The 24,391-nt window shown below is 56.9% G+C and overlaps 1 protein-coding gene across 1 annotated transcript; it reads right to left on the bottom strand.

The window, feature by feature from the left end:
- Nucleotides 1-10,841: 10,841 nt before the first annotated feature.
- On the bottom strand, nucleotides 10,842-18,758 carry LOC112116049 (uroplakin-3b-like). Its single transcript, XM_024213328.2, has 6 exons — nucleotides 18,698-18,758; nucleotides 16,153-16,305; nucleotides 14,726-14,951; nucleotides 12,750-12,829; nucleotides 11,774-11,903; nucleotides 10,842-10,947 (listed from the first exon to the last, which is right to left on the bottom strand). Exons 1-6 carry the CDS (start codon nucleotides 18,756-18,758, stop codon nucleotides 10,842-10,844), a joined length of 756 nt encoding a protein of 251 aa, XP_024069096.2.
- Nucleotides 18,759-24,391: the final 5,633 nt, after the last annotated feature.

Raw genomic sequence — 24,391 nt, 5'->3', positions numbered from 1 at the left:
ACAGGCAGCTCCACAGACCCAGATCTCGTTGCTGCCCCGGGGCTGGCATGAGGCCTTCCAGGGGAGCGTGTGGCACAGAGGCTCACTGGCAGGCTGGGGCTGGCGCATCGTCGCCTTGGCCTTGCCCACCCTCCACTCGCTCACACCCCTTTGCACCCAGGGCCCCATGAGTAAGGGAGCAGGCGCAGAGGGGGAGCGGTCTATGGGTAGAGATTATCTTCCCTCCATGCCCAGGGAGGGCTTCCAGTCGCCCTTGAGCCCAACTTTACAGGCCTCGGGGGAAAGGGGGGTTCAGAGCAACTGCTGGGTGATGGCTGGGCTGGGCGTGGAGAAAGCGCCCCCCGCTCGGGGCAGTCCCAGGGCACGGGGCAGGACGGAAAAGCGGGCGTGGCTGCTGCTGGCCTGCACCGGCTCTTTGGCTAAAGAGGCCTGCGTTTTCCAGGGCTGTCCCTGGCAAGGGGAGCAAACGGCAGAAGCAGCAGGCTTCATGCTCTTGGGACGGGGACATGACGAGAGCCGAGAACAGGTGCTGTGCCCTCCGTGGAAAGGGAGGCGGAAACGGCTGTAGAAAGGCAGCGAGAAGGAACAAGAGGGGGCGGCTTTCGAACCTAGTCCGTCTCAGAGCATTACCAGCACCGCTCCCGTGGGCACGGCAGGGACCAGCCTAACGCCCCGCCGTGTCCATAACGCGCTCGGAGCTGGCGCGGCAGTTAGCAGGGAGCGAGGGCTCGTCCCCGCCCCGTAGGAACCGCTTTCAAAGGAGCATTTTCTTCCACCGCAAAGAGTCCCGCAGAAACAAGGAAGGGTCCCCACGAGTAGGAGCGAGGGGCTGACGCATGGCGAGGGATGGAGTCCGACAGGCTGTATCTCTCCCTCTCCGCACCCCGCCCTGGGTCCCCGGAAATGCCAGCATTAAATGGAAGGCAGCGTCACGCACAGCCTGGACACAAGGGGGGGCAACTGCCCTCAGGGGCGTCATTTGCTAGGAGGCCCGGGGGTAGTTCCCTCCTCGATTTTTATAGGTCTATACGCTCCATTATGGATCCCACTTTTTGGCCACCTCTGGCTTTGCAGGACAGGATCTAATCACACACAACGCTCTATAGGCTGACACAGCGTTGGCAAATACAAACAACTTCCATGGTCGACATGATTATTATTAATAGCCTATTGCACACACAGACGTTCCAGCCAAGATCAGGGCCCCGCTGTGCATCCCACTGCTGAGGGTCCATTATGCATCTTCCCTGTGGGCCCACTTCCCCCGGCGGAGGAGCACCCTCTCGGCACACGTGAGCAGCAGTAAACAGGGGCGGCTCTAGCTTTTTTGCCGCCCCAAGCACGGCAGGCAGGCTGTCTTCGGCGGCATGCCTGCGGGAGGTCCCTGGTCCCGCGGATTTGGCGGCGCGCCTGCGGGAGATCTGCCGGTCCCGCGGCTTCGGCGTACCTGCCGCCGAATTGCCGCCAAATCCGCGGGACTGGTGGACTTCTCGCAGGCATGCTGCCGAAGGCTGCCTGACTGCCGCCCTCGCAGGGACTGGCAGGGCGCCCCCCGTGACTTGCTGCCCCAGGCACGCGCTTGGAGCGCTGGTGCATGGAGCCGCTGTTGGCAGTAACTGAATGTGTTACACAACACTGCCAGGGGTGGGAGTGGGAATTGAACCTGGAGATCTTTAAAGCATAAGCCTCTACTACTGCCTGAGCTAACATAGCCACCGCCATTCGCTACAGCTGTAACAGGTTCATCAGCCTCTCTGCGGGTGGCCCCGGCCCCACAAAAGGGGACCAGAACGCCACGCTGAGTAGGTGTGGATTACACACGCTTTTAAAATCCATGTAGCTCGTGAGACAGCTTTAATCCTTCCCTGCATCATCACAAGAGCTAGCTCCACTCTAGCGCTTTTCCTCAGTAGATCTCAAAGCACTTCGCACCGGCAGCCAGCAGCATGTCCCCCATAGTACAGGTGGGGACACTGAGGCACAGAGCAGGGACGTCACTTGTCCGAGGTCACCGGCAGAGCCAGGACGAGGACCCAGGTCTCGTGGGACCCAGGCTGGACCTGCGGTGGTGTCTCCGCTCACAGCGGTGCGAGGTATTGTAATATCAACCCAGCGCACAGGAGCCCGCCCAGCAAGAGCGTGTACATCACTAAGAAGTACGCCAGAGCTCTCTGAGCCTCCCGCAGGAGCCTGGCGACCGGCCCGGGACCGCCTTTCTTTCGGATCATTGCCGAGCAGGGACACAAGGAAGCAGCTGCCTCTGGGTGCCGCGGTCAGCGCTGCCCATATGACGTGGGGCGGCCGGGCTGGCTCGGGGAGCTCTGGCTGTGGCAGGCGGGATGGAGGGAGAGTCGAGCGTTGCGCCTGGCGCTGTCTCTGGGGTTGGTCCTCAGGCTCTTCTGTTCGTTCCCTGCTAATTTAGAAAGAAAGAAGTGTGAGTAGGGTTCCCAGGCTGCAGCTTTGCTGCACGGCTTCCCGCTCAGCCCCCGCAGGCAGGCGTAAGTCTCGGGGAAGGCTGGCGCAGGGTGCTAGCCTGCAACTGGAGAGACCGGGGGGGCAGTCTCTGCTCTGCCACGGACTTCCTGCATAACCTAGGGCAAGCCACTTAGCTGGACAGAGACCCTCAGCTGGGGAAAATGGCCATGGCTCCATTCAAGTCAACAGAGCCTTCCGATCGCCCCGCCCCAGTGGATAAGCCACCTCCCTCCTTAGCTCTTTAGGGCGGGGTTTCTAGGCACCCGCTAACAATCCAAGGTCCCGCAGCATGTCTGCTGAGCTAGAACCCAGATCTCCTGCAGCCCAGCCCTGGGCTTTAACCACTAGACAATGCTTCCTCCGGCAGTCACTCCCCTCCTCCTCCCCTGCTGTTAGCCAGCTTGAGCCTCCAGCCCTTTTGTCTCTCTGCGGCCTTTGGTGGGTTCCTTTCATCCATTGTCCTCTCTTAACAGGCTGTGTACACACCGTGGTGCCCAGACAGGCAGGCAAATCAAGCCCCGCAGCTTTTGTGCTATCCTTCCTTGCTCCCTTTGTGCAATACGTCAGCTCCTCGGAGGGGCCCCATCACTCAGGGCCTATCTCCGCACCGCCCCCGGGCCAGGAGAGCTTATCTCTGCGGCCTGCACCCGGACACAGGCATCCGTCTGTGCCTAGGACAGAAGAAATCTGCTGCACCTCTACAAGGGGGGACTGTGGTGATCAATCTCGCTGCCCCTGGTCTACTGCCTGAAAAGTATCAGAGGGGTAGCCGTGTTAGTCTGGATCTGTAAAAGCAGCAAAGAGTCCTGTGGCACCTTATAGACTAACAGACGTATTGGAGCATGAGCTTTCGTGGGTGAATACCCACTTTGTCGGATGCATGAAAGTCCCCCTTGAATTTATAACAAGAAAGATGGGGCCAGGTCCCTCTTTGGTCTATATCAGCACAGCTCTGCTGACTTCACTGGGATGGCGCCAGTTAAGGCCAGCTGAGATCCGGCCCAGTGTTATTAGTGGGGTTTGCGAGACCAGCTGTATCCCGAGTTCCTAGATTGAGGCTGTGTGAGCAATGTACGAAGCTCTCCCCCCTCACTGGCCTCACTTGGCACATCCAGCCAAGTTCCTTACTGGCATGAAAGAACCCCCCCTCCCCGCCCCCAGCGAGCTAGGTATTATTGGCCCCATTGGGGAAACTGAGGAACAGAGAGGGTTAAGTGACTTGTTCAAGGCAACTGAGCGCCAGGGCTTCCAGCCCCTTGCTCGACCTGCAAAGCAATGCCCCTTTCTCAGCTCCAGCCACAGGTCCCACCACTCCCCTCTGGAGACCACAGCAGAGGCTAATCTGTAGCCGTAATGCCCTGTTCCTGGCCACTGGCACTGACATGGTCACTAGTGTCTCCTCACCCAACTATCCACAACGGACCCGGACAGCACCATTAACACAGCAATGAAATCCTGGCCCCCGGATTCCACCTGATTTCCCTTACGGTGCAGCCTCCATTCCGTTTGCTGACTCCTCCTTCCACGGGCCTCCATGCCCCCTTCCCGGTGGGGGGAAAAGCTACCCAGGGCTCGGCATCTAGCCCGCCGTTATCCACACCTGTTTCCCTGCGGGGTGCACAGAGAGCAGCTTCCGGTGCAGTGTGCCCACCTGCCACTGAGCGAGCGTCCCAATGACCCCAGGAAAGCGTTGACTTACCGTGGACTTGGCCAGAGCTCCGGCCAGCCACGTCGAAGAGGTGGGTGGCTTGAAGCGGGGTGATGAGCTGTGCTCCGCGGTCCCCCAGCCAGCTGGATTTCCCCACGTCCCCTTTCCGCTTAGCCAGGTAATCACAGTCGCTCTGACAATGATGCCTCTCTACGCCGGAGGACAACGGTCGGTCCAGGGACTTGTCTGGTGGGCTGATCACTCATGGAGGTAACCAGGGCACTTTAAAGGCGGCACGCTCTGGCAGAGTGAAGAGGCTGTGATTTACTGGGCCAGCTGAATGCCCCGTGTCTGCTCTGACATTCCCCACTCCCCTTTTACGACCTCAGAGGCCGGAGCCTTTGCTGCTTGGATACTGCTCCTACTGCTTTGACATGGCTCCATCTCTCCCCACCCCACCCCCCCAGGCTTCGACATGATCTATGGCTGGTGTGCTGGTAGACTGTACAGCCCACGCTGCTGCTGAAATGAGCGATTTCCATCTAGCTTCCAAGCCGCCTTCTACCCTGCAGGCCACAGAACAATTGCAAAGCTCCCACGTCCACGGTGCCCTACAAGGTCCCAGGACGTGTGTATTAGGGAGATGCACATCCAACGAGGGTAGCAGCTTGGAACGGTCTCTTTGCCACCTCAAAGGAGTCCGGCTGGGACTGGTGCCCTTTCTAAACCTGGTCAGCCAAGAGTGAATGGCCAATCAGACATCCGATGGGGACAGCTGGAGAGGGATCCAGACCGGGGTTGGGGCAAAGTCTTTGCAAGTCACCTGTGTATAGGATTTGAGGCTGCGACTGGCTAGCATGTCCCACCCACACTCAGCAGATGTTGCACTGTAGGGATGGGGGTTGCACGAGTTGCAGGGTAGCCCCATTCATCATTGTAGGATGCATCTACCCTCTGCTGTGCTGGGGAGACCCTTGCAGATAAGGTGGGGTTATACCCTGTGCCGCCAGCAGGGTGCGATATGTCCCTAGCTTTTCAGTCCCGTGGGACTGCTGGGCAAAGCCTTCTCCATGTGGCTGGACCGTGACCACCCAGCACTCAGCAGCCGCTAGCCGCAACTCCCAGGTGCTGCTGAGTGCCACGAAATGCTCATCGCTGGGATTTGGCTGGTTTCGATCTCTTTGTTTTCCCCCCTTCCCCTGCATTATAGGCCTGGCGTCATTGCAGCTGTCAGTTATCGGATGGGCCTCTCTGCAGCTGGTTGCACTCGGCAGCTTTGGGTTTCTGATTCAAAGCCCCTAGCGAGTCATTGAGATTTATCGCCTCGCAGCTATTTCCAGGGCTGGACCGGCATACGGGCTCCTCCAGAGACCCCGCTCCGGCCAGCCCACACATGGGCCCCACCACCGAAAAGACTTAACGGCAGCAAGTTGAGGGCCTGCCGCCTGGGAGCGCGCGCTGATTGCCGCGTGCCTGACTCACTCCTTGCGCAGATACTGCCAGCGTCCGCGCCGAAGGAGGAGCCCGCTCTGCTAAGCTGCTTGCTCGCCCATCCCAGCAGGGAGTTCGTTACAGCGTGGGAGGGGACGGACCGGCCCCAGCAACAGAAAGGCGGAGTCGTCGCAGCAAAGCAGGTTCCAGAACACGGGGTTAGTCAGAGAGCATCAGAACAGTGACCCACGTAGAGCCTGGGACCCCCGCTGCGCCAGAACCCCCACCACGCTGGGGTGCCTGCTGCCCGAGACCCCCCTGACACGCTGCCTGCAGCCACTCTGGACCAAACCATGAATTCCCCGACCTGGTTCGCCTACCACACCAGCTCAGGCCCCAGGCCTCTCATTTCTAGCATCCCATCTCCAGCAGCAGCTTCAAAGCAGGCCAGTGCCTCCTCCCACCACACACCTGCTCGACCCACCCCTCCAACCCGGCTGATCAATTTTGCCCCGATGACAAGTCCTGGCTGGCTCTTATCGGCTTCCTGGCATGGCATCCGTTACTGCACCTGCTGCCCGGTCTGCAGTGCTGTGCGTAGCACATTGCGCCTGGTACCAATTACCGTACTGATTGGCAAAGAATCAACTACATTGCCGGAAAACGAGGGGCTTTGGCTAACGGGGGCATGGCTAGGCGCCACATGTGGGGGTGGTGGGGTGGGAGCTAATCACCTCCCTCTTCAGTCTGGGGCGGAAACGTTGCTCGGCTCTTCCCAGTAGCGCCTGCCTCATTGGCCAGAGCCCCTTCTCTTTACCAGCTCCCCATCCGCTACCTGCCACCTGGGAAACGTCCCGCCTCCTTTTCCACACCTGCTGCCACCGATTGGTTCAAATGATCAGCAAAGGACCCAACTCTCCACCAATCACAGCCCGGCACACCCCAGATAACATGGGCGTCAGTCCCCTAATATAAATGATAGACGCAGGCCAGGTTCCATTGGAAGCTGTCTCTTTGGGTATGTCTACACTACAGGATTAATCCGAATTTAGATAATTCGAATTTGGGAAACAGGTTGTATAAATTCGATTGTGCGCGGCCACACTAAGCACCTTAATTCGGTTTTAAACCACATTAATTCGGTGGTGTGCGGCCACACTACCCCATTAACTTAAATACAGTAATTCGGTGGTGTGCGTCCACACTAACCCTAATTCGAATTAACAAAATCGATTTAGGCTCTACTCCGTTCGTCGAGGTGGAGTACAGAAATCGATTTAAAGGGCCCTTTAATTCGAATTAACTGGCTCTGTAGTGTGGACGGGTGAAGGGTTAATTCGGATTAAGGCAGCTAAATCCGAATTAAAGTCCTAGTGTAGACCAGGCCTTTGTGCTGTGTTTGTACAGTGCCTAGCACCAGGGGCCCCTCACGCGTGACTGGGGCTGCTAGGCACTTCTGCAATACAAGTAATGGTAATAAATGGTTGTGTACAGAGGCAGTGTGGTCTAACGGACGCCAAGCTCCTGTCTCAGCTCCGATCACTGGTCACACAGCCTGGCTTTATCTGACCCTCCCAGGCAGCACATGGCAGAGCCAGCAGCCGCGTCTGGGAGGTTAACCCCACTCTCGCTTGCCAGGCTACGGCGTCCTGCCCTTTCCCCGCCAGGGGGAGCCGGCCTGCAGTGGAACCTGAGGGCAAGGTGGGTCCGTGCTGCGGGAGTGCTGGCTACACCAAAGAGTGCAGATGGGAAACATCAGGGAAAGGATGGGAGAGCGAATCTGCCTGAAGCCCCTTGTGCCGTTCAGTGAATGGGTGACAGAGATGCCCCCTGGTGGGGAAGAGATGCTGGGATGCTGGTGGAGAATTGGCTTGGCATTTACAGCTGCCCATCACCATGGCATCTGGGCATGATCTGTGTATCGTGCCCTAAGGCTCTTGGCTTTGGGACTAAAAAAACCTCTTCACACCCTTCTGTCCACACAGCCTTCCCTCCAAGGGGAACCAAGAAAACTCTGCAGGGCCCACAGCTAGCCTGGGGCCTGTAACCACGGGGCCCTGTAGCTTTTAACCGCTTGCTCTTCAGGCACATGGTGAACAGTTCGGTTTGTGCATTTATTGATCATGATAAATGGGGGGTGGGGAGAGTTCTCTGCAGACTGACCCAGAGCTATAGGGTTACAGTGAAGCCAATGGTCATTCTCAGTTATAGCGCACCAAAAACTGTACAACTTCACCATCTAGTGGCCAACTTCATCAGAAGCCTGGAAAGGATAAAGGGTGTGTTTGTACCGGGGAAGCTCTGCCTGCTGGGAAAGCTCAGTACAGAGGTACATCCACTCACCTTCCCTCGACCTCAGGAAGCAGATGAATGCCCCCATGCACCCGAATAAAAGTAATTGTCATTAGACAAGCTAAGAAGTCTAGGCAGAGCTGGGAGTGACGCCTCTTGCTAAAGTCACCTGCCATGTCCATTATAAAACCCTCTTTTCAGTGGCTTATAACTTTGCCAAACTTTAACCATTCGGGCTGGAATTCTCCACGCCGGGCGTCGGAAAGCTTCAGCAAAAACAGTTCAGCCCTTTCCAAGAATGTTGTTCTCCCCTGGTGAAAAAGTCTTGAAACAGTTTCAGTGAGATGCTCTAGAACCATCAAGGGGCTTGAAATTTGGCAGGGGGGGGTCAGCCTGGGGCCAGGAATGTGCCTCGTGGGGGGAAAATAGCATGGGACCATGCAATGAAACGCTGTATCAGAATGAATATGCACAAGGGGACTGGATTAAGGTTCCGTGAGCACTTTCTAGCTACTAGAAAAAGGAGGGGAAAAGGTGTGAGAAAATGGAATACATCTACTTTCCACAACTTTATATTGTTTTCCAACGGGCAAAATTTGGGAAAGAGTAAGAATGCGTGAGAAAATGTGGAAAAAACCCTCCTTTTCCCAATTTTCTTTTCTGTTTACAAGAAAAGAGGTGACCGTAGGTTATCTCCCGCCGTGTTACTCTTTCACAAATTTTGCCAGCTGGAAAACTGCAGGAAAGTGGGAGAAAAAAGAAACACGATTAGAAAAATATTGGGGTTGTAAAAAATATGATTTTGGTTTTACATTTTGGGAAAAAAAATTAAAACATGATTCAGAAATGAAATTTTTCTACTACCAACTCATTTTTTGATGAAACCCAGTTTTCAGATTAAGATTTTCCCCCTGAATCTCTTTGGCCAGCTCTGCTATTTATAATTACCCCCTGAAATAACTTCCGGATGAGTCACATTAGGTGCAGCTTTTCTGCCTCAAAGGGACAGATTGTTTTCACCATGAGTCAGATGCCAAACTTGTAACCTCCCCCTGCAAGGCGAAACACCCACCACGATGCTAAAACCCTACATCAGAAACGCTGCCGCTCCTTGCACAGACCAGCATCATCTGGAACCCTACACCTGGGCTCACGATACTTCTCCCGCGGAGCCAGGGACACTTGTTTCAGGCTTCACAACAGTTCCCATTCCCTGTATGAGTCAGCACTTGTAATGACACCCCTAGGCAGGGTATCAGTGGGGCTTGAACCCAGGAGATCTAGAATATGAGCCTCTACTGCTCTAAGGCAGGGGCAGGCGCACGAACGGTTATGTGCAGGCTAGCCACTAGAGGGGGACAAAGAGCCATGCTGACTTTGCATGGGTTGTGCATGTGCCGGCTGGCTCGCGACGCCTGTAGAATTGGGGTCATGACACTGCCCCGTCACAGAGGAAGAGATCAGGTCTGGGGGTTTGAGTCAAACAAAACTGTTCAGCGTTGGTCCCGCACAGCTCTCCTCCCCTGGCGAGCCCTGAGCCTTTTTGCCATGTACCGTATTAGTCTGGGCTACAGCTCGGGGCTCCCAGGACATTTAGCAGCCCCTATCACTCGTGTGACTGGTGGCGGATGCGCTCTGCGGAGCACAAAGTGGGGGCAGCCGGCCTGGGCTCAGATGGCTCGGAGGCTGATTGCACTCAGCCATCAACGACTCACAGCGAAACTTGTCTTCGTGACAATCGGTTTTAATTGTTCATTTGAAAAAGCAAACGGGGACTGGCCCTGCTGCACGGGCCTGGCCTCTGCCTCCCTGGGAACGCTGGCTGGGATTTCCGAAAGCACAGAGGGGAGTGAGGGGCCCGAGACCCAGTGAAATTCCAGGGTGCAGGGAGGCTACCCCCCCACCCCCCAAACCCTTTTAAAGTGGGGGTTAAGGTACCTGGCTGAGGATCCTACAAATGGCAGGCAGAATCCATTCCCACAGCACGTGGAAATCCAGTCCAGCTTCTCCGTTATTCCCAGAGGCTCCGCAACCGGGGGAAGCCTCCCCACTTTAAGGCTAACGCTTACTTGGGGGAGTTAATGAGCCTCACCTGTGGGAGCCCCCGTTATCTCCCGGTCTGGATTTCCATGCCTGGCTGGAGTGGACTCTGCAAGGGGATCCTTATTGTCTGGGCTGAGCCTGTCTGATCACACAGGACCATACCCAGTCCAGGCGGGCTAGCGCTCTGGGAAATGGTGCACCAAAATTGGTGGCACAGACGTGGCCCCCAGCGGACATCGGGGCAGCCAGGGAACGTGGCCGGCTGGATTCAGACATGGGCAGCAAGCAGAGGATTAGGAGTGGCTTCCAGCTCGGAGGATGAGCCCTCTGCAGCCAGTAGGGTGACCAGACAGCGAGTGTGAAAAATCGGGACGGGGGTGGGGGGTAATAGGAGCCTATATAAGAAAAAGCCCCAAATATCAGGACTGTCCCTATAAAATCGGGACATCTGGTCACCCTAGCAGCCAGAGAGACCCACAGGCGGCCACTGCCTCCTGGGTTCAAGTACCGCATGCTTGGAAATAACACTGGCCCCAGGCTACTGGGTCCTTGACACAGCGCCCGAGCCCAAGAGACAGACGCCAACGTCAAATCTCCCCCGGAAGGTCAGGGGTGATCGGAGGATCAGCACGAGGAGGAGGACCTGGTTCCGAGTCTGCAGCTTGGGACTGGAGTATTTGGGTCTGGGCCTTGGGACTCAGCTCGGCTCACGAATGCAGCAGAGAGAGGAGGGGATGGAGCAGGAACAGCCTGGCAGGAGCAGGGCGAAGGGTGCTACTGGCACTAGTACTGAGGAGAAGCGGGGGAGTTCCACCCCGGATCACTGCCCCTGGGTCCCCTCCTCTCCCAGTGCTGTTCCCGGCGCACACAGGCTGTGCCGGAGAGTCAGCCGAGGAGCTCCCGCGTGATGGGACGGGGTTGTAGCAGGGGGTGGCTGTCTCGCGGGAAGGCCTCAGTTCTTGAACGCAGGCTGGTCGTAGATATGATGGGTGTTGTACCTCTTCACTGTCACCGGGTCCTGCTTGTCCATTATCTCCGCGCTCTCGGAAATGTCCGAACTGCCGAAGGAAGGGTGGACAGCGGATCAGGGGGGCTCCACAGGGGGGGCTCTGGGGAGTGGGGCGGGGCGAACCTAACCCCCTGGGTCAGATACAGTCAGAGATCTGCCCATTGTTGCTGCGAGCGACTCCGTTACAAGTCAGTTTCTCTCCCCCCGACCCTTCCAGTTATCCCCAGTTACCCCTCAGTGGGCTGGGCTCCTTCGCGGACCCCAAGGACTGGGACTCAGGGTATCTCCGCACAGGCCCAGAGGTGAATCAACACAGCACATGGGACGACCTTCACAGGCTTCTCCCCTTACAGTGAATTCAGTCCAGGTTTGAATCTTCACGAGAGCACCTGGCTTTAACATCCCATCCGAGCCCCGGTACCTCTCCCGAGCCCCTGCAGCCCGCACTATTCTGGGGCAGGAGAGGAATTAATGAGCTGGGGCTCCGGAGCCGGGTGTGCTGAAATCAGAGCCACGCTGGCGGTGCGAACCACGGCAGACGCATCTCCCCCCCAGGGTGCGTCTAGCCTGCAGTCCCGGGGGGTGATTTTCCCGAGCCAGCTTTAACGGACTTAGCTCAGGTCCTGGAGAAACAATGCCCCAGCAGCATAAGGTTCAGCGCAGGGTGTGCGAACCTGACGGGAACCCTGGATAATTCCCGGCAGGACTTAGTTCCCGCATCTACCACCGGGAGGGTCCCAGCTGGTGACCTTCCCCTGCTATGGGAGTGCAGGGCTGGAGGGGGTTAGGGGAAGGATTGGGGGGGACTGAGAGACGGGAAGGGTTCTGATCAGCACCCAGGCCCTGCCCATCCGCCCCCTGGATGTGGAGCTCACCATCCATAGACCAGCGCGGCGATGAAGCAGGCCAGCAGGACGGCCAGGAGGATGGAGAGGATGGTGGTGATGACGATCATACCAGCGCTGCGCCTTCCGGGCCAGGTGTCAATGCGGGCAGGGTCCTTCCCTGGAAAAGAGAGTGGGGGGAGGGGAAACAGTCACTGGCAGGGACCCCCCCCCCGGGCAGAAGGGGAGAGAACTCCGAGCACATGAATAACTCCCCTAATGTCGTGGGTGTCATGGGACCAGTCATGTGCTTAAAGTTAAGAAGGCGGCAGGGTGGCCTAGTGGATAAAGCGCAGGCCTGGGACTCAGGAGAGTTCTAGTCCCAGCTCCATCACTGACCTGCTGGGTGACCTTAGGCAAGTCATTTCACCGCCCTGTGCCTCAGTTTCCCCATCTGTAGGAGAAGGACACTAGCCTCCTTTGCGCAGGGCTTTAAGATCTGGTGGGGAAAAGCACTAGACAAGAGGGGCATTATAAGTCCCCGGACCAGGGCCATAGAGATGAACGCAGACATGTCCCGTTCTAGCCATTTAGACTCTTCCCTGGCCCCACTCACAGCGGTGTCTGAGCCCCTGACACTCACAACACCCCTGTGCGGCAGGGCAGGGCGATTATCCCCAGAGTTCAGGTGGGGACTGGGGCTCAGAGAGGCTGAGTGACTTGTCCGAGGTCACACATGGAGCCTGCGGCAGAGCTAGGAACTGAGCCCAGCTCGCCAAGCCACCATTCTTCCCTCGCTCCAGACGCTCCTCCTCTTTTTGTGTGGCCGTCCCACTCCACCCGCTTCCCACAAAACCTCTCTGGCCTGGCCGATTGCCCGGGCCAAATGCGCCTCCCACCGGAACCTGCTAATGCTTCACCTCCTCGGCCGCATGCGGCGTGACCCTCTCCTTTCCCTGCCGGCCTGGGGCAGTCAGAACCCGGCGCCCCCTGCGTCTCCCGGTGGCTGAGCTGTACGGGCAGTTACCTGTTTTCAGTGTGATCGGGGCTGACCACTTTGTCTCGGCCTTGGGGCCAGTTGCAGGACTCATCGCAAGGAACTTCACTCTGGAAAGAGAGAAATGGGAAGAGGACCTGGAAATGCACAGGCTGGGGGCTCAAGGTCACAAGGGGGCGCAGGAAGCAGCTGGGGAGAGGGAAGGGGTGAGCCTGTGGCAGGCTCTGTTCCCAGCAGCGCCAACCCCAAGCCTGCAAAAATCAAGAGATGGGGCGGGGCGGGAAATGAGTTAAGAGGCCTGATTCTTAGCTGGCACAAACTGGCATCGCTCTCTCAAAGTCACTGGGGTTACCCCAGTTTGCACCAGCTCCAGATCTGCCCTTGTACCCCATGAGGATCATCACCCATCCCTGTGGACAACGAGGAGAGGTAGATGGAGGAAGGCCTTGGGAACACAACAGGCCTAAGAGGTAAATCAACAGGAACACATGGTGGCAGATATGAAATTGACGAGGTCTAGGCACCACTGATGCCCTCCAAATAGCGCGGAAGTGACAGATGGGCTCTGGGCTGGCTCTGTGCAGAGGGGGATCTCCCCTCGCCCCCTCGCTGGACGGGAGACTCTATGGGATTTCACTGCAATACAGACAGCACAGATCCATAGAAATCACAGAACTGGAAGGGACCTCGAGAGGTCATCCAGTCCAGCCCCCTGCACTCAAGGCAGGACTAAGTATTATCTAGACCATCCCTGACAGGTGTTTGTCCAACTTGCTCTTAAAAATCCCCAATGATGGAGATTCCACAATCTCCCCAGGCAATTTATTCCAGGGCTTAACCACCCTGACAGGAAGTTTTTCCTAATGTCCAACCTAAACCGCCCTTGGTGCAATTTAAGCCCATTGCTTCTTGTCCTATCCTCAGAGGTTAAGAAAAATAATTTTTCTCCCTCCTCCTTGTAACAACCTTTTATGTACTTGAAAACTGTTATCATGTCCCCTCTCAGTCTTCTCTTCTCCAGACTAAACAAACCCAATTCTTTCAATCTTCCCTCAGAGGTCGTGTTTTCTAGACCTTTAATCATTTTTGTTGCTCTTCTCTGGACTTTCTCCAATTTGTCCCCATCTTTCCTGAAATGTGGCACCCAGAACTGGACACAATACTATAGATGAGGCCTAATCAGCGCGGAGTAGAGCAGAAGAATTATTTCTCGTGTCTTGCTTACAACACTCCTGCTAATACATCCCAGAATGATGTTCGCTTTTTTTGCGAGTGTTACACTGTTGACTCATATTTAGCTTGTGATCCACTATGACCCCCAGATCCCTTTCCGCAGTACTCCTCCCTAGGCAGTCATTTCCCATTTTGTATGTGTGCAACTGATTGTTCCTGCCTAAGAGGAGTACTTTGCATTTGTCCTTATTGAATTTCATCCTATTGACTTCAGACCATTTCTCCACTTTGTCCAGATCATTTTGAATTTTAATCCTATCCTCCAAAGCACGTGCAACCCCTCCCAGCTTGGTATCGTCTGCAAACTTTATCAGTGTATCTCTATGTCGTTATCTAAATCATTGATGAAGATATTGAACAGAACCAGACCCAGAACTGATCCCTGTGGGACCCCACTCGTTATGCCCTTCCAGCATGACTGTGAACCACTGATAACTACTCTCTGGGAACAGTTTTTCAACCATTTATGAACCCACCTTACAGGAGCTCTATCTAGGTTATATTTTCCTAGTTTGTTTATGAGACAATCATGCGAGACAGTATCAAAAGCTTTACTAAAGTCAAGATATACCACATCTACCACTTCCCCCCTATCCACAAGGCTTGTTACCCTGTCAATGTGGGGTCATGTGTCAAATGTGGGGCTGGAAGGGGCCTCAAGGGGTCACATCCAGGCCACCCCCTGGCTCTGAGGCAGGATGAAGCATACCTAGATCTCTTGTGTTGCCCCGGGATTAGCACATGAACACGGCAGCTCAGCCAGTGCTGCTCACCTGTAGGGCCCCGGGCCAGGCAGGGGGCCGTTGCAATCTGGTCTTGATGTGTCCGAAACGCACCCGGTTTCGTTCCCGACGCGCAGCACCGTGATCTGGCCCGAGCTATTTTCACATGGGTAGTTGAAGGAGGAGGTGCCCATGGTCATGTACTGGGGGTTCTCTGGGAACTTCTGGAAGGAAGGGAGGCTTTGCAGGGAGATGGGTCTGGTGAAACTGGATATCGCTGCAGGGACAACGGTGAAAAGCAAGTGAAATGCTTTACTCTTGATTTACAACAGTGGGAGAAGAGACTTCAATGGAGTCACTCCGGAGTGACACCCGTGTAAGCTAGAGGAGAATGAAGTCTTCGGACACCAATGGACTCTATCCAGAGTTACGGAAACAATACGGATCAAACTGGGCTCCAAAGGGTTGGAGGAATGGCAGTAGGAGAGGAGCCCTGTTCCCTGCCTGGCCCAGATTCATGAGCCATCCCACCCTGTAGGCCACTCAACATCTAGCCAGGTGGCAAGGACTTTCAGCCACTTCCCACCGGGGCGGGACTTGTCCCAGTGGGTTTAAGGCAAAAGCCTCAGTCTTCTAACCCCCTGAGCCATCCAGCCCCGAGAACGGCACACTTATTGCATGGAAAGGACATTTTCTTTTTTACACAACATAACTTATCTGTGGAACTCATTGCCACCGGAAATTATTGAGGCAGAGAGCCCAGTAAGGCTGGGGCAAAAATTGGCACCTGTAGGGACTCTAAGGAGGGTGACACATGGAGAGAAAGCGCCTGCTCTCCCAGCTCGATGATATTGCACAATTAAGTGCCTGTTCTGAAGCGACTGGCTCTGGCAGGGAATGGCTCCAATGCACAGATCTGTCCCGTTGCTAAGAGCAGTCAGAGGCCAAAAAGGAGCTCTCCTTCCATCAGCCAGAGTCTTGGCTGCGCCTCCAGCCACCTTGGCTCCTCGCCCCTGGATCAAGGCACTGTTTGCCCTTAGGGAGTGGCTGATTCTTCCAGGCAGTGCTCACAGGGAACACGCCACAGGCAGCTCCCTGGGCCTGTGCCCCACCCGTCTGGCTCTGTCTGGGCCTGCTGCATCTCTGCAGGCCAGCACATGCCTTCCCCTGCAGCCTTCTCCAGGGACATCCCCAGTCTCCAATCAGAGGGAGCTGGCAGCAGGAGTACGGGCAGGATCTCTAGCCAACAAGGGCTCTGCCGGGCAGGGTGGAGAGGCCCGTTCCTGTCTGCCCATCGCCAGCCAGGCAGGGCTCCCGGGCAGGGCCAGGCTTCCCAGTGCCTCGGCTGAGCTGTGGAGTGGGGGCCTGATACCCAGCGTACACTCAGTACAAAGCCCCTGGGGCCACGTCAGTAGCCCCGGCAATCCCAGACCCTTCTGCTGAGCCAAGCACATCCCGTGCGCAGGAACGACACTTACCGCTACTGAGGGAAACCACCAACCAGATCTCATCGGTGTCGCTAACAGTCTTGTTGAAGACACAGCGAGGCTGCTCCAGGACAAAGGTGGAAGAAGTGACGTTCCCTTCCAGCGCCAGGGCAGTGATTGCAGGCTCATACTCAATGGTGGAGACTGCAGAAAGCCAGAGAGATAGACCATGAGTCGGAGCAGGCTGGTAGACAGCCACTTACCTTCTACTCTCTGAGCTGGCCGGTCACTGTGGGGGCAGAAATGCAGCTGCAGAAATGCAGGAGCAAACCTCACGATGCCGCTGAAACTCAGGCTGCAGGTGAACTGGGCTGGCAAGCTGATGACAGCAAGGGGGAGAGAGCATGGCCTAGTGAACAGAGCGCTGGAACTGAGGAGAGCTGGATTCTATTCCCAGCTCTGACCTTGGGCAGTCACTTCCTGTCTCTGTGCCTCACTTTCCCCATCTGCCAACTGGGGCTGAGGACACTGAACTCTCTAAAGCGCTTTGAGGTCTAGGGATGCGACGTGCTGGATGAGGGGAAGGTGTAATTATGACTTTCCCTTGGTGGCTGCAATATGTGCTCCAGGAGCTAAAAATTTGCTTAAAAAAAAAAAAAAGCAAACGAAGTCTTCAGGCCCTCCAGTTGCACAGAAAACCTTCCAGCTGTGACCCAGACATACAGTGATGCACTGCTGTCTGCCCAAGGCCTGGGCTTAGGGTGACCAGATGTCCCGATTTTATAGGGACAGTCCCGATTTCCCGAAGCAAATCACCCCCTGGCTGGGGAGGTGGGATGGGGCTTTCTGTGGGGGAGAGCGGGCCACACACACACAAACTGCACCTAGAGTGGTTTCTAAATCAGATGAATTAAAACACTGACACTCCTCTTAACCTGGATGAAGAGTGACTATTATTGATATAGCTTCACGTGGAAACAAGCCAGTTTAGAAACCAATTTAGTGGAATTGGTGCAACTTGTGTTGCCCAGGCCTGAGTTTGAGATCAGCCTGAAACAGTGGCTCTGAGAGAGATGCAGACTGTCTCTATTAATTCCAATGGGCTGTTCACTCTGAAGCCTAATGAAATCACGCACATCCTACTGGGAGTGGGGGTCTCATTTGGCACCATTAGTAGGTGGAGTTTGGCTTGTGGGTGGAGCTTGGGACAGTACAAGCCAATTTTATATATATTTCCCCCCTGCTAGTTTGACTGACTGCAGCAGCAAGAACGAAATGGAGACGGGTTACGAAGGTAGAAATCCCGCTCTCCAGCTGGATGGAATCAGCAGTAACTGCAATGAAGCTGGTAGCATTCAGCTGATGCAAGGGAAAAGACTATCAAGCTCAGTTACTTAGATTGTAAACTCTGGGGCAGGGACCACCTTTTTGTTTGGTGTTTGTACAGCACCTGGCACCTCGCTGCCAATGCTGGGGGACTGGGAGGCAGGACGCCTGAGCTCAGGAGGGGCACATGTACTGCGGGCTGGGACCATGCTAGGGTGACCAGACAGCAAGTGTGAAAAATCGGGACAAGGGGTGGGGAGTAATAGGCGCCTATATAAAACAAAGCCCCAAATATCAGGACTGTCCCTATAACATTGGGACATCTGGTCATTCTAGGTCATGCACACACCCAGAGAGGCAGCTAGATCGAGCCGCGTGACCTCTTGGCGTCGGATTCCCCATCAGTAGCATGGGGATAGAACCAGCCACCTCTGGGCATGTGGGGAGGGCTAATCACAGAGTTCTGGCCATGACCAATGCTGTGGGTCATGACCTTATCGTTAATGAGCTGGAGGAACGCGCTGAGGGTGACCAGACAGCAAGTGTGAAAAATCGGGACGGGGTGGGGTTAATAGGTGCCTATGTAAGACAAAGCCCCGAATATCGGGACCGTCCCTATAAAACTGGGATATCTGGTCACCCTAGACCTGCTCTCTCCCGCAGAAACCCCCATCCCACCTCCCCAGCCAGGGGGCGATTTGCTTCCAATACGGCAGAACTTTGAGCCTCACATGGATCTGTATAGAGGCACCCGTGGGTGCCTGATGCACTGTGGACTTGATCGTGTTCACACTAGCATCATATTCTGCAAATAGCCTCCCTTTCCCCCCCCCAACCGATTGCCCCATGCTGCGATTTCCCAGCGTGGGTCCAATGTCAGACGCCTGCATCTGCCTGAGCTCGGCCGGCCGGTCCACGGCTCGGGCGTCGTTCTGCGGGTTCAGCTGCTAACAGCGTGGCCGGGGGGATTAGACGTGCGGCTGAGCGCCCGGCGCGGCTCAGGGAGGATTTCGCTCAGTAAACACGCCCCAAGCCGAGTCGTCGCCTTGCTGCTTGCCAGCGCCTGGCTCCCGTCCCCGATCGGTTACTCGCCCGCCTGCAGCGGTGCTGCCTTGGGGAGAGGGCTGGTCGCCGACGGGGGTCGCAGGCCGGCCCGGCGTGAATGGATCCCTGCCTGGTTCCAAGGCATTCCCAGCTCCATCATTCAGAATCCCCCCTGCGTCGCCCTCCACACCAGGCTGCAGCGCCCGGCCGCATCCCCAAGACTCACCTTGGCCTCGCACGGGGCAGGTGGCGGTGACCAGCAGGAGTAGTGCCAGCAGGAGGGGCATCCCGGCGGCACTGGTGGAGCGGGGCTCTCGGCGGCTCGGCAGCTGGCGCGGTAGTGCCGAGAGGATCGCTGGCTGAACGGTCTCTGTGTCCCGGCCCCTGTGGGTCCCGCCTGTACCCTCCCCTCTCCTGGACACCTGCATTCCTCTCTTCTCCTCTGAGAGCTGACAGCAAACAGGTCAGGCCAGTTTCTTGGGGCGCGTTTGCTGTGCATGAGTGCGCGCCGGGCTTGGCAGCGCCAGGGACGGGGGCATCGCTGGAGAGAGCTGTCCTGTAGCGCCCTCCCTGGGCCAGCTGCCTGGGGGCACCGATCTGACATTGCATAGAAATAGGAGCCTGGCTCCCCCTTTAACACCAGGCCAGCGTCAGGGAGTACTCAAGATGGCCCTGGTTTGCTCCAGCATGTCTCTCTCCTCTCTCCCTTCCTACCTGTTATGTAGCACCAGCCTCCTCTCTGCCCTTCCAAACAATCCCCTCCCCACATGGTGCAAGAGCCCACCCCTCTGCGGCTCCTGCCTCTCCAGCGCATCAGCTGCAAACACAGACGGCCAGATTCTGATCTCTGTGACGCTGGCACATATATGAAGTGACTTCTCTCCCCTCCGGATTTAAACTGGTGTAACTGAGGGCTCGTCTACACTGCAGCTGCGCCGCTGTAGCACTTCAGTGTAAACACTACCTCCCCTTGGCGTAGGTAATCCCCCTCCCCAAGAGGCGGTCGCGAGGTCAATGGAAGAATTCTTCCGTCAACCTAGCCCTGTCTGCACCAGGGGTTAGGTCGGCTTAACTCCAGCGCTCAGGGCTGTGGGTTTTTCACACTCCTGAGCGACACAGCTGGGTCCACCGGGCCTGCGAGCAGCAGCGCACAGAACCAGACTCTGATCTCCCTTACCCCGGGTAAATCCACGGCAGCCGGCGTAGAACCGGGTAAGTGAGATCAGATTCGATCCCAATATGTCTGCGCCTCTTAATTCCTCTGCTGAGCAGAATTGAGGGGACCCCGTTTGCATGATAGACGCGAAGTCAGGTTGCATTGTATTCCCCACTCAAAGTCAGCCCGGCATCACTAGCGTCATGAGACCGTTGGGTCGCCATGCACTGGCCTGGCACACGATGGGGCTTCACCCTTCCGTAATGGGCCGTTGGCATGGGGGTGATTACACCAGGCATGGCGGACAGGGAATCCGCAGGAGCGGGAAGCAGGACTGGTGGGGAGGAAGGCAGCCCAGGGGGTAACTCTGGATTGAACACAATCACGTCAAGAGGAGTGGCTGACAAAAGAAACTGTGATTGATGGGAAGAGAAAAGCTAGTGGGTGAGTCACAGCTACCTGATGTGGGATCGGTCACTCCATAAGAACGGCCCTACTGGGTCAGACCTAAGGTCCATCCCTCCCAGTATCCTGTCCTCCGACGGTGGCCCCTGCAGTCCAATCCCGGGTGCCCGGCATCTTTCCCTGGTGGCAGGTTGCCCCGTAGTTGCAGGGTTTCTTGCACAGCCCTCTGAAGCGGCTGCTGCTGGTGACTGTCGGAGGCAGGACGCGGGAAGAACTTTGGAGATGTCGCCACCTAAGGCTCAGAGAGAGGCTGGGGTTCCCAGCTGCCCAGCAGGGCCCAGGCGGAGCGCTCTCAGCACAGAGGACATCCCATGGACTTACTGTACGTCCTGAGGATAAGGTGCTGAGTCCTCCAGTTCCCACTGCCTGGAAGGCACTTGGAAGTTGTGACAGGCAACAGTCCTTCCAGATGCCCCTTCTGCACGGCCGCTGTCCTCTGCTCCCCCGGCTCTGGTTCTTGTAAGAAGCCACTCCCAGGCCAGATGGCTTTAACCTGAGATTCCCCCTGTGAATTCCTCATTCGCTAAATAGAGCGATTAGTTTTTAGCCCCTTGCACTCCCCCTGAATTCAGGGGTCCCACAGCCCTCGCTGTGGGCCTGTGTGCCTCTCTGGGTGTGGTCCCCCTTCTCTGGTCGGGGTCCCACAGCCCTCCCTCTGGGCCTGTGTGCCTCTCTGGGTGTGGTCCCCCTTCTCCGGTCGGGATCCCACAGCCCTCCCTCCGGGTCTATGTGCCGCTCTGGGTGTGGTCCCCCTTCTCCGGTCGGGGTCCCACAGCCCTCCCTCTGGGCCTATATGCCTCTCTGGGTGTGGTCCTCCTTCTCAGAGGCAGGCTGTAGCCCTTGATCAGCGTCTCTGAACTGGCCCCCTTTGAATTCTCTCCTTCCCCTCCGGGCAGCCCCCTGTCTGCTCACCCTCTCTCCCTCTGGCTTGCTGCAGGCTTCTTTCACATCACTAGGCCCGGGCCTGATTTAGCCACATGCCCTGGCTGTGATGATGCGCCCCACCTGGGGAGGAGCGCTGAGTGAGGGGCAGGTGGGGCTGGACCCATTACCTCTGAAAGGGGCTGTTCACGCTATAGCAGAGGGCCGAACAGATGGCCCAGTGATAAACCCCCGCAGTCCAAGCCTTTGTAACTGACCTCACCAGGAGCAGAGTCAGAAAACTCCCTGCCCGCGTTGGAGGGATTCAGAAGAAAACAGCCTGGACCTGCGCCAGGCCCACCCCTCTGCAGAAAGGGGGTGAAAGCAAACACTGGGAACCAGACACCTGTGCGGGAGGAGACAAGTCTGAACAGCCCAGCCTGGGCTCGGCCGAGTCAGGGCAGCCCGCGCTGTGGCCGACGAGGATGGCGGCTAATGGCTATGGCTCCTTTCCTCATTGTCACGCACTCGAGCTTAGGGTGTGGCCGGGTGAGAGGGGAGCCAGGCCAGATCTGCACCCAAAGCTTCAGACCCTTTTCCTCCATGTGCCTCCGGGTTTCCTGGCTCCAGCTAACCAGGAGGAAGGACGTTCTTAGGGCCTCATTGGCCGAGCTGGAAATCTGGTACCAAAGCCTGTTTTCAGCCGATTCCCAGCACGGTTTCTAGGGTAGAGCGGTCTGGGTGAGCGTCCCCTCGCGGTTCACGTCACCGAAGGGATATGCTGACTGTACAGAAAACATGCGGGAGGGCTTTCAGCCACAGGAACTCCGGTATTAACCAGCAGCCATCTCCGTGATGAAATAAGGCCCCTCACGCTCTGTCACGGAGTGTGGGGGAGTCAGGGCCCTGCACCCCCCACTTCCTGCGATTCACCGGGACTCTCAGCCAGTCAGTAACACAGAAGGTTTATTAGACGACAGGAACACAGTCCAAAACAGAGCTTGTAGGGACAGGAAACAGGCCCCCGCAGTCAGGTCCATCTTGGGGTGGGGGGGGGTAGGGGGACCAGTCCCCCGTCTGGGCCTCCCTCCATTTCCGCCAGCTTCAAACTGACCCCCTCCAGCAGTCTCCCCCCCAGCCACGCCCCCTGGCTCCTCCTCCAGCCTTGTCCCTTTCCTGGGCCAGGGGGGCACCTGATCTCTTTGTTCTCCAACACCTTCAGCTTGCACCTTGCAGGGGAGGGGCCCAGGCCATCAGTTGCCAGGAGACAGGGTGTCGGCCATTCTCTGTGCAGACAGCATCACACTGGCCCTCTGCTCTGCAACAATCACACCCCCTTATCCCAGCCCCTAGATACTTAAGAAAGGCACAGGGGAAACTGAGGCACCCACATAGTATTCAGAGAAAACATAAGAACATTCCCACTTCATCACAGGCTCCACCAGTGCTTGTGTGACCCACTGCTGTGTGTTGGGGTCCCGCTCTGTGCCTGGGCCGCAGGGGATCTGAGCCTGTAGCCGTCCCAGCGCATACGAGCAAGCCCCTGCCGTTAGCTCCGGACGGCCCTGAAGAGCGCTGTGTAAACTCCACAGCGTGTCTCTCTCACCAGCAGACGCTGAGCCAATAAAAGGCATTAGCACTGAACTCAAGGAGACAAGGTGGGTGTGGTAGTTCCACCCCCCCCGTGCATTCCCCTGCTCGGGTCACTGAGCGCGTGAGCAAAGCTGACAGGCGTCTCCCTTCCCAGCCCATGGAGAATCCGCACAGTGCTGGAGGGGTGAGGGACACACCTGACCATGAGTACACCTGGGCCGCTCCAACTGCGCCTGACTCAACTGCTGTCATACCCTGCTGGGGTATGTGACAGCACCGGCGCCCTGCTCTCCCGCCCCTGGGAGGGGAGCCCGGTGGCTGCTCCCATCTCTGTTACGCTCCGGGCTTGCTCCAGCGCTGGGGTGGGGGGAAGCAGCGCCTCCCCCTGGGTTCACAGGACTGGAGCAGTTCTCCGGCCCTGGGAAGGATCAGGTTTGTATCGGTCACACACAAACCGAGGAGAAAAGGTTTCCGGTGCTACTAAGCGAAACGTGCGGCCAGGCAGTCAGACGCCTGCTGCTGGAGACCTTCTTGGAGCTCCGTTTAAGGCTGTTGACTTGATGTCTTTCCACACGTGATGCCGACCAATTGTGTTTTAAGGGTTATAAACGCTTTAGCATCTCAGCGGCTGCGGCCGCTAAATCATTATTGTCTGGAACGCGCCCTCCCGCCCCCCCTTGCCTGATCCTTGTCCCCTAATTTCCTGCAACTGGGAAAATTTGAATCGATCCAGTTGAAAAAAAAATGCTTGAAGATAAACATTGAGCGTATCTGCTGAAATGATAACGAAATGCAGATTGAATTCTGCTCTGGCCTACCCATGTGACTAGTGGCACGGTGCACCTGGCTGCTTAGAGTAACTGGTCACCGACTAACAGGCGAAAGAGCAGAAAGCAGCTAGAGATATATACTTGCGGGGGGCGCGTAGGATCAATGGGGGGGCTGCTGGCCTAGGATGGATTTATTAGAGGATTGCTGGTTAGGCCTAAAGGCCAGATGCAAATCATAGAATATCAGGGTTGGAAGGGACCTCAGGAGGTATCTAGTCCAGCCCCCTGCTCAAAGCAGGACCAATCCCCAACTAAATCATCCCAGCCAAATGTGTGTATGTGCGTGGGTTTGGTGTGTGTCCAGGTGTGAGTGTGTCCATGCATTGTGGGTGTGTCTGTGCATGGATGAGTGTGTAAGAAGCTGAAGAAATTCTCCGTGCTTGGGTAAGCCCCACTTGTGACGTGATCAAACCCCAGGCCCAAAGGGGCCAGGCCGTGCAGCCACGCCCCAGTCCCACGGAGCCTCTGCTCACAGGACGGGCAGCTCCCTTCCCCCTCTCTGCGGCTCAGGAAGAAAACAGAAGCGACTGCTCGCATCAGGCTGGGGTCATTGACCTGGTTTTACTGATGGGAAAACAGAGGGGAAGGAACTTGCCACTGTCCCAGAGGGAGCCATGACCCCATCTCCTGACCATGCTCTACCCACTGCACACCACTGCTGCCTCCTGCTCTGCCCTGTGCCGCGGGCCACGCCCCGACCGCCCCCATGTTTGTTCTGTTCTGAGAGCTCCTCTCCCCCCCCCCCCCCCCCCCCCCCCCCCCCCCCTCCTGTCGCGCCCCCCCCCCCCCCCCCCCCCCCCCCGATGTGCTGTATTGAGTGTTGCACAGAACCATGCCGAGCTGTCGCTCCCCCCGCCACCCGCTCCCCACCCTCCTGCTGCTCTCTGGGGCACACCTGGATTATTACAATTCCTTCCCTTCTCTAGTCTGCAGCAGCCAACCCCGCCTGTCCCTCAAAATGTCCGAGCTGTTCTCCCCCTCTGCCCTCCTCTTTCACACACCCTTCCTTCCTCTC

The sequence above is a fragment of the Terrapene carolina genome, unplaced genomic scaffold, assembly GCF_002925995.2.
Source record: "Terrapene carolina triunguis isolate 2854851 unplaced genomic scaffold, T_m_triunguis-2.0 Scaffold231, whole genome shotgun sequence".
NCBI lineage: Eukaryota > Metazoa > Chordata > Testudines > Emydidae > Terrapene > Terrapene triunguis.
This window is presented reverse-complemented; position numbering and strand designations above follow the sequence as displayed.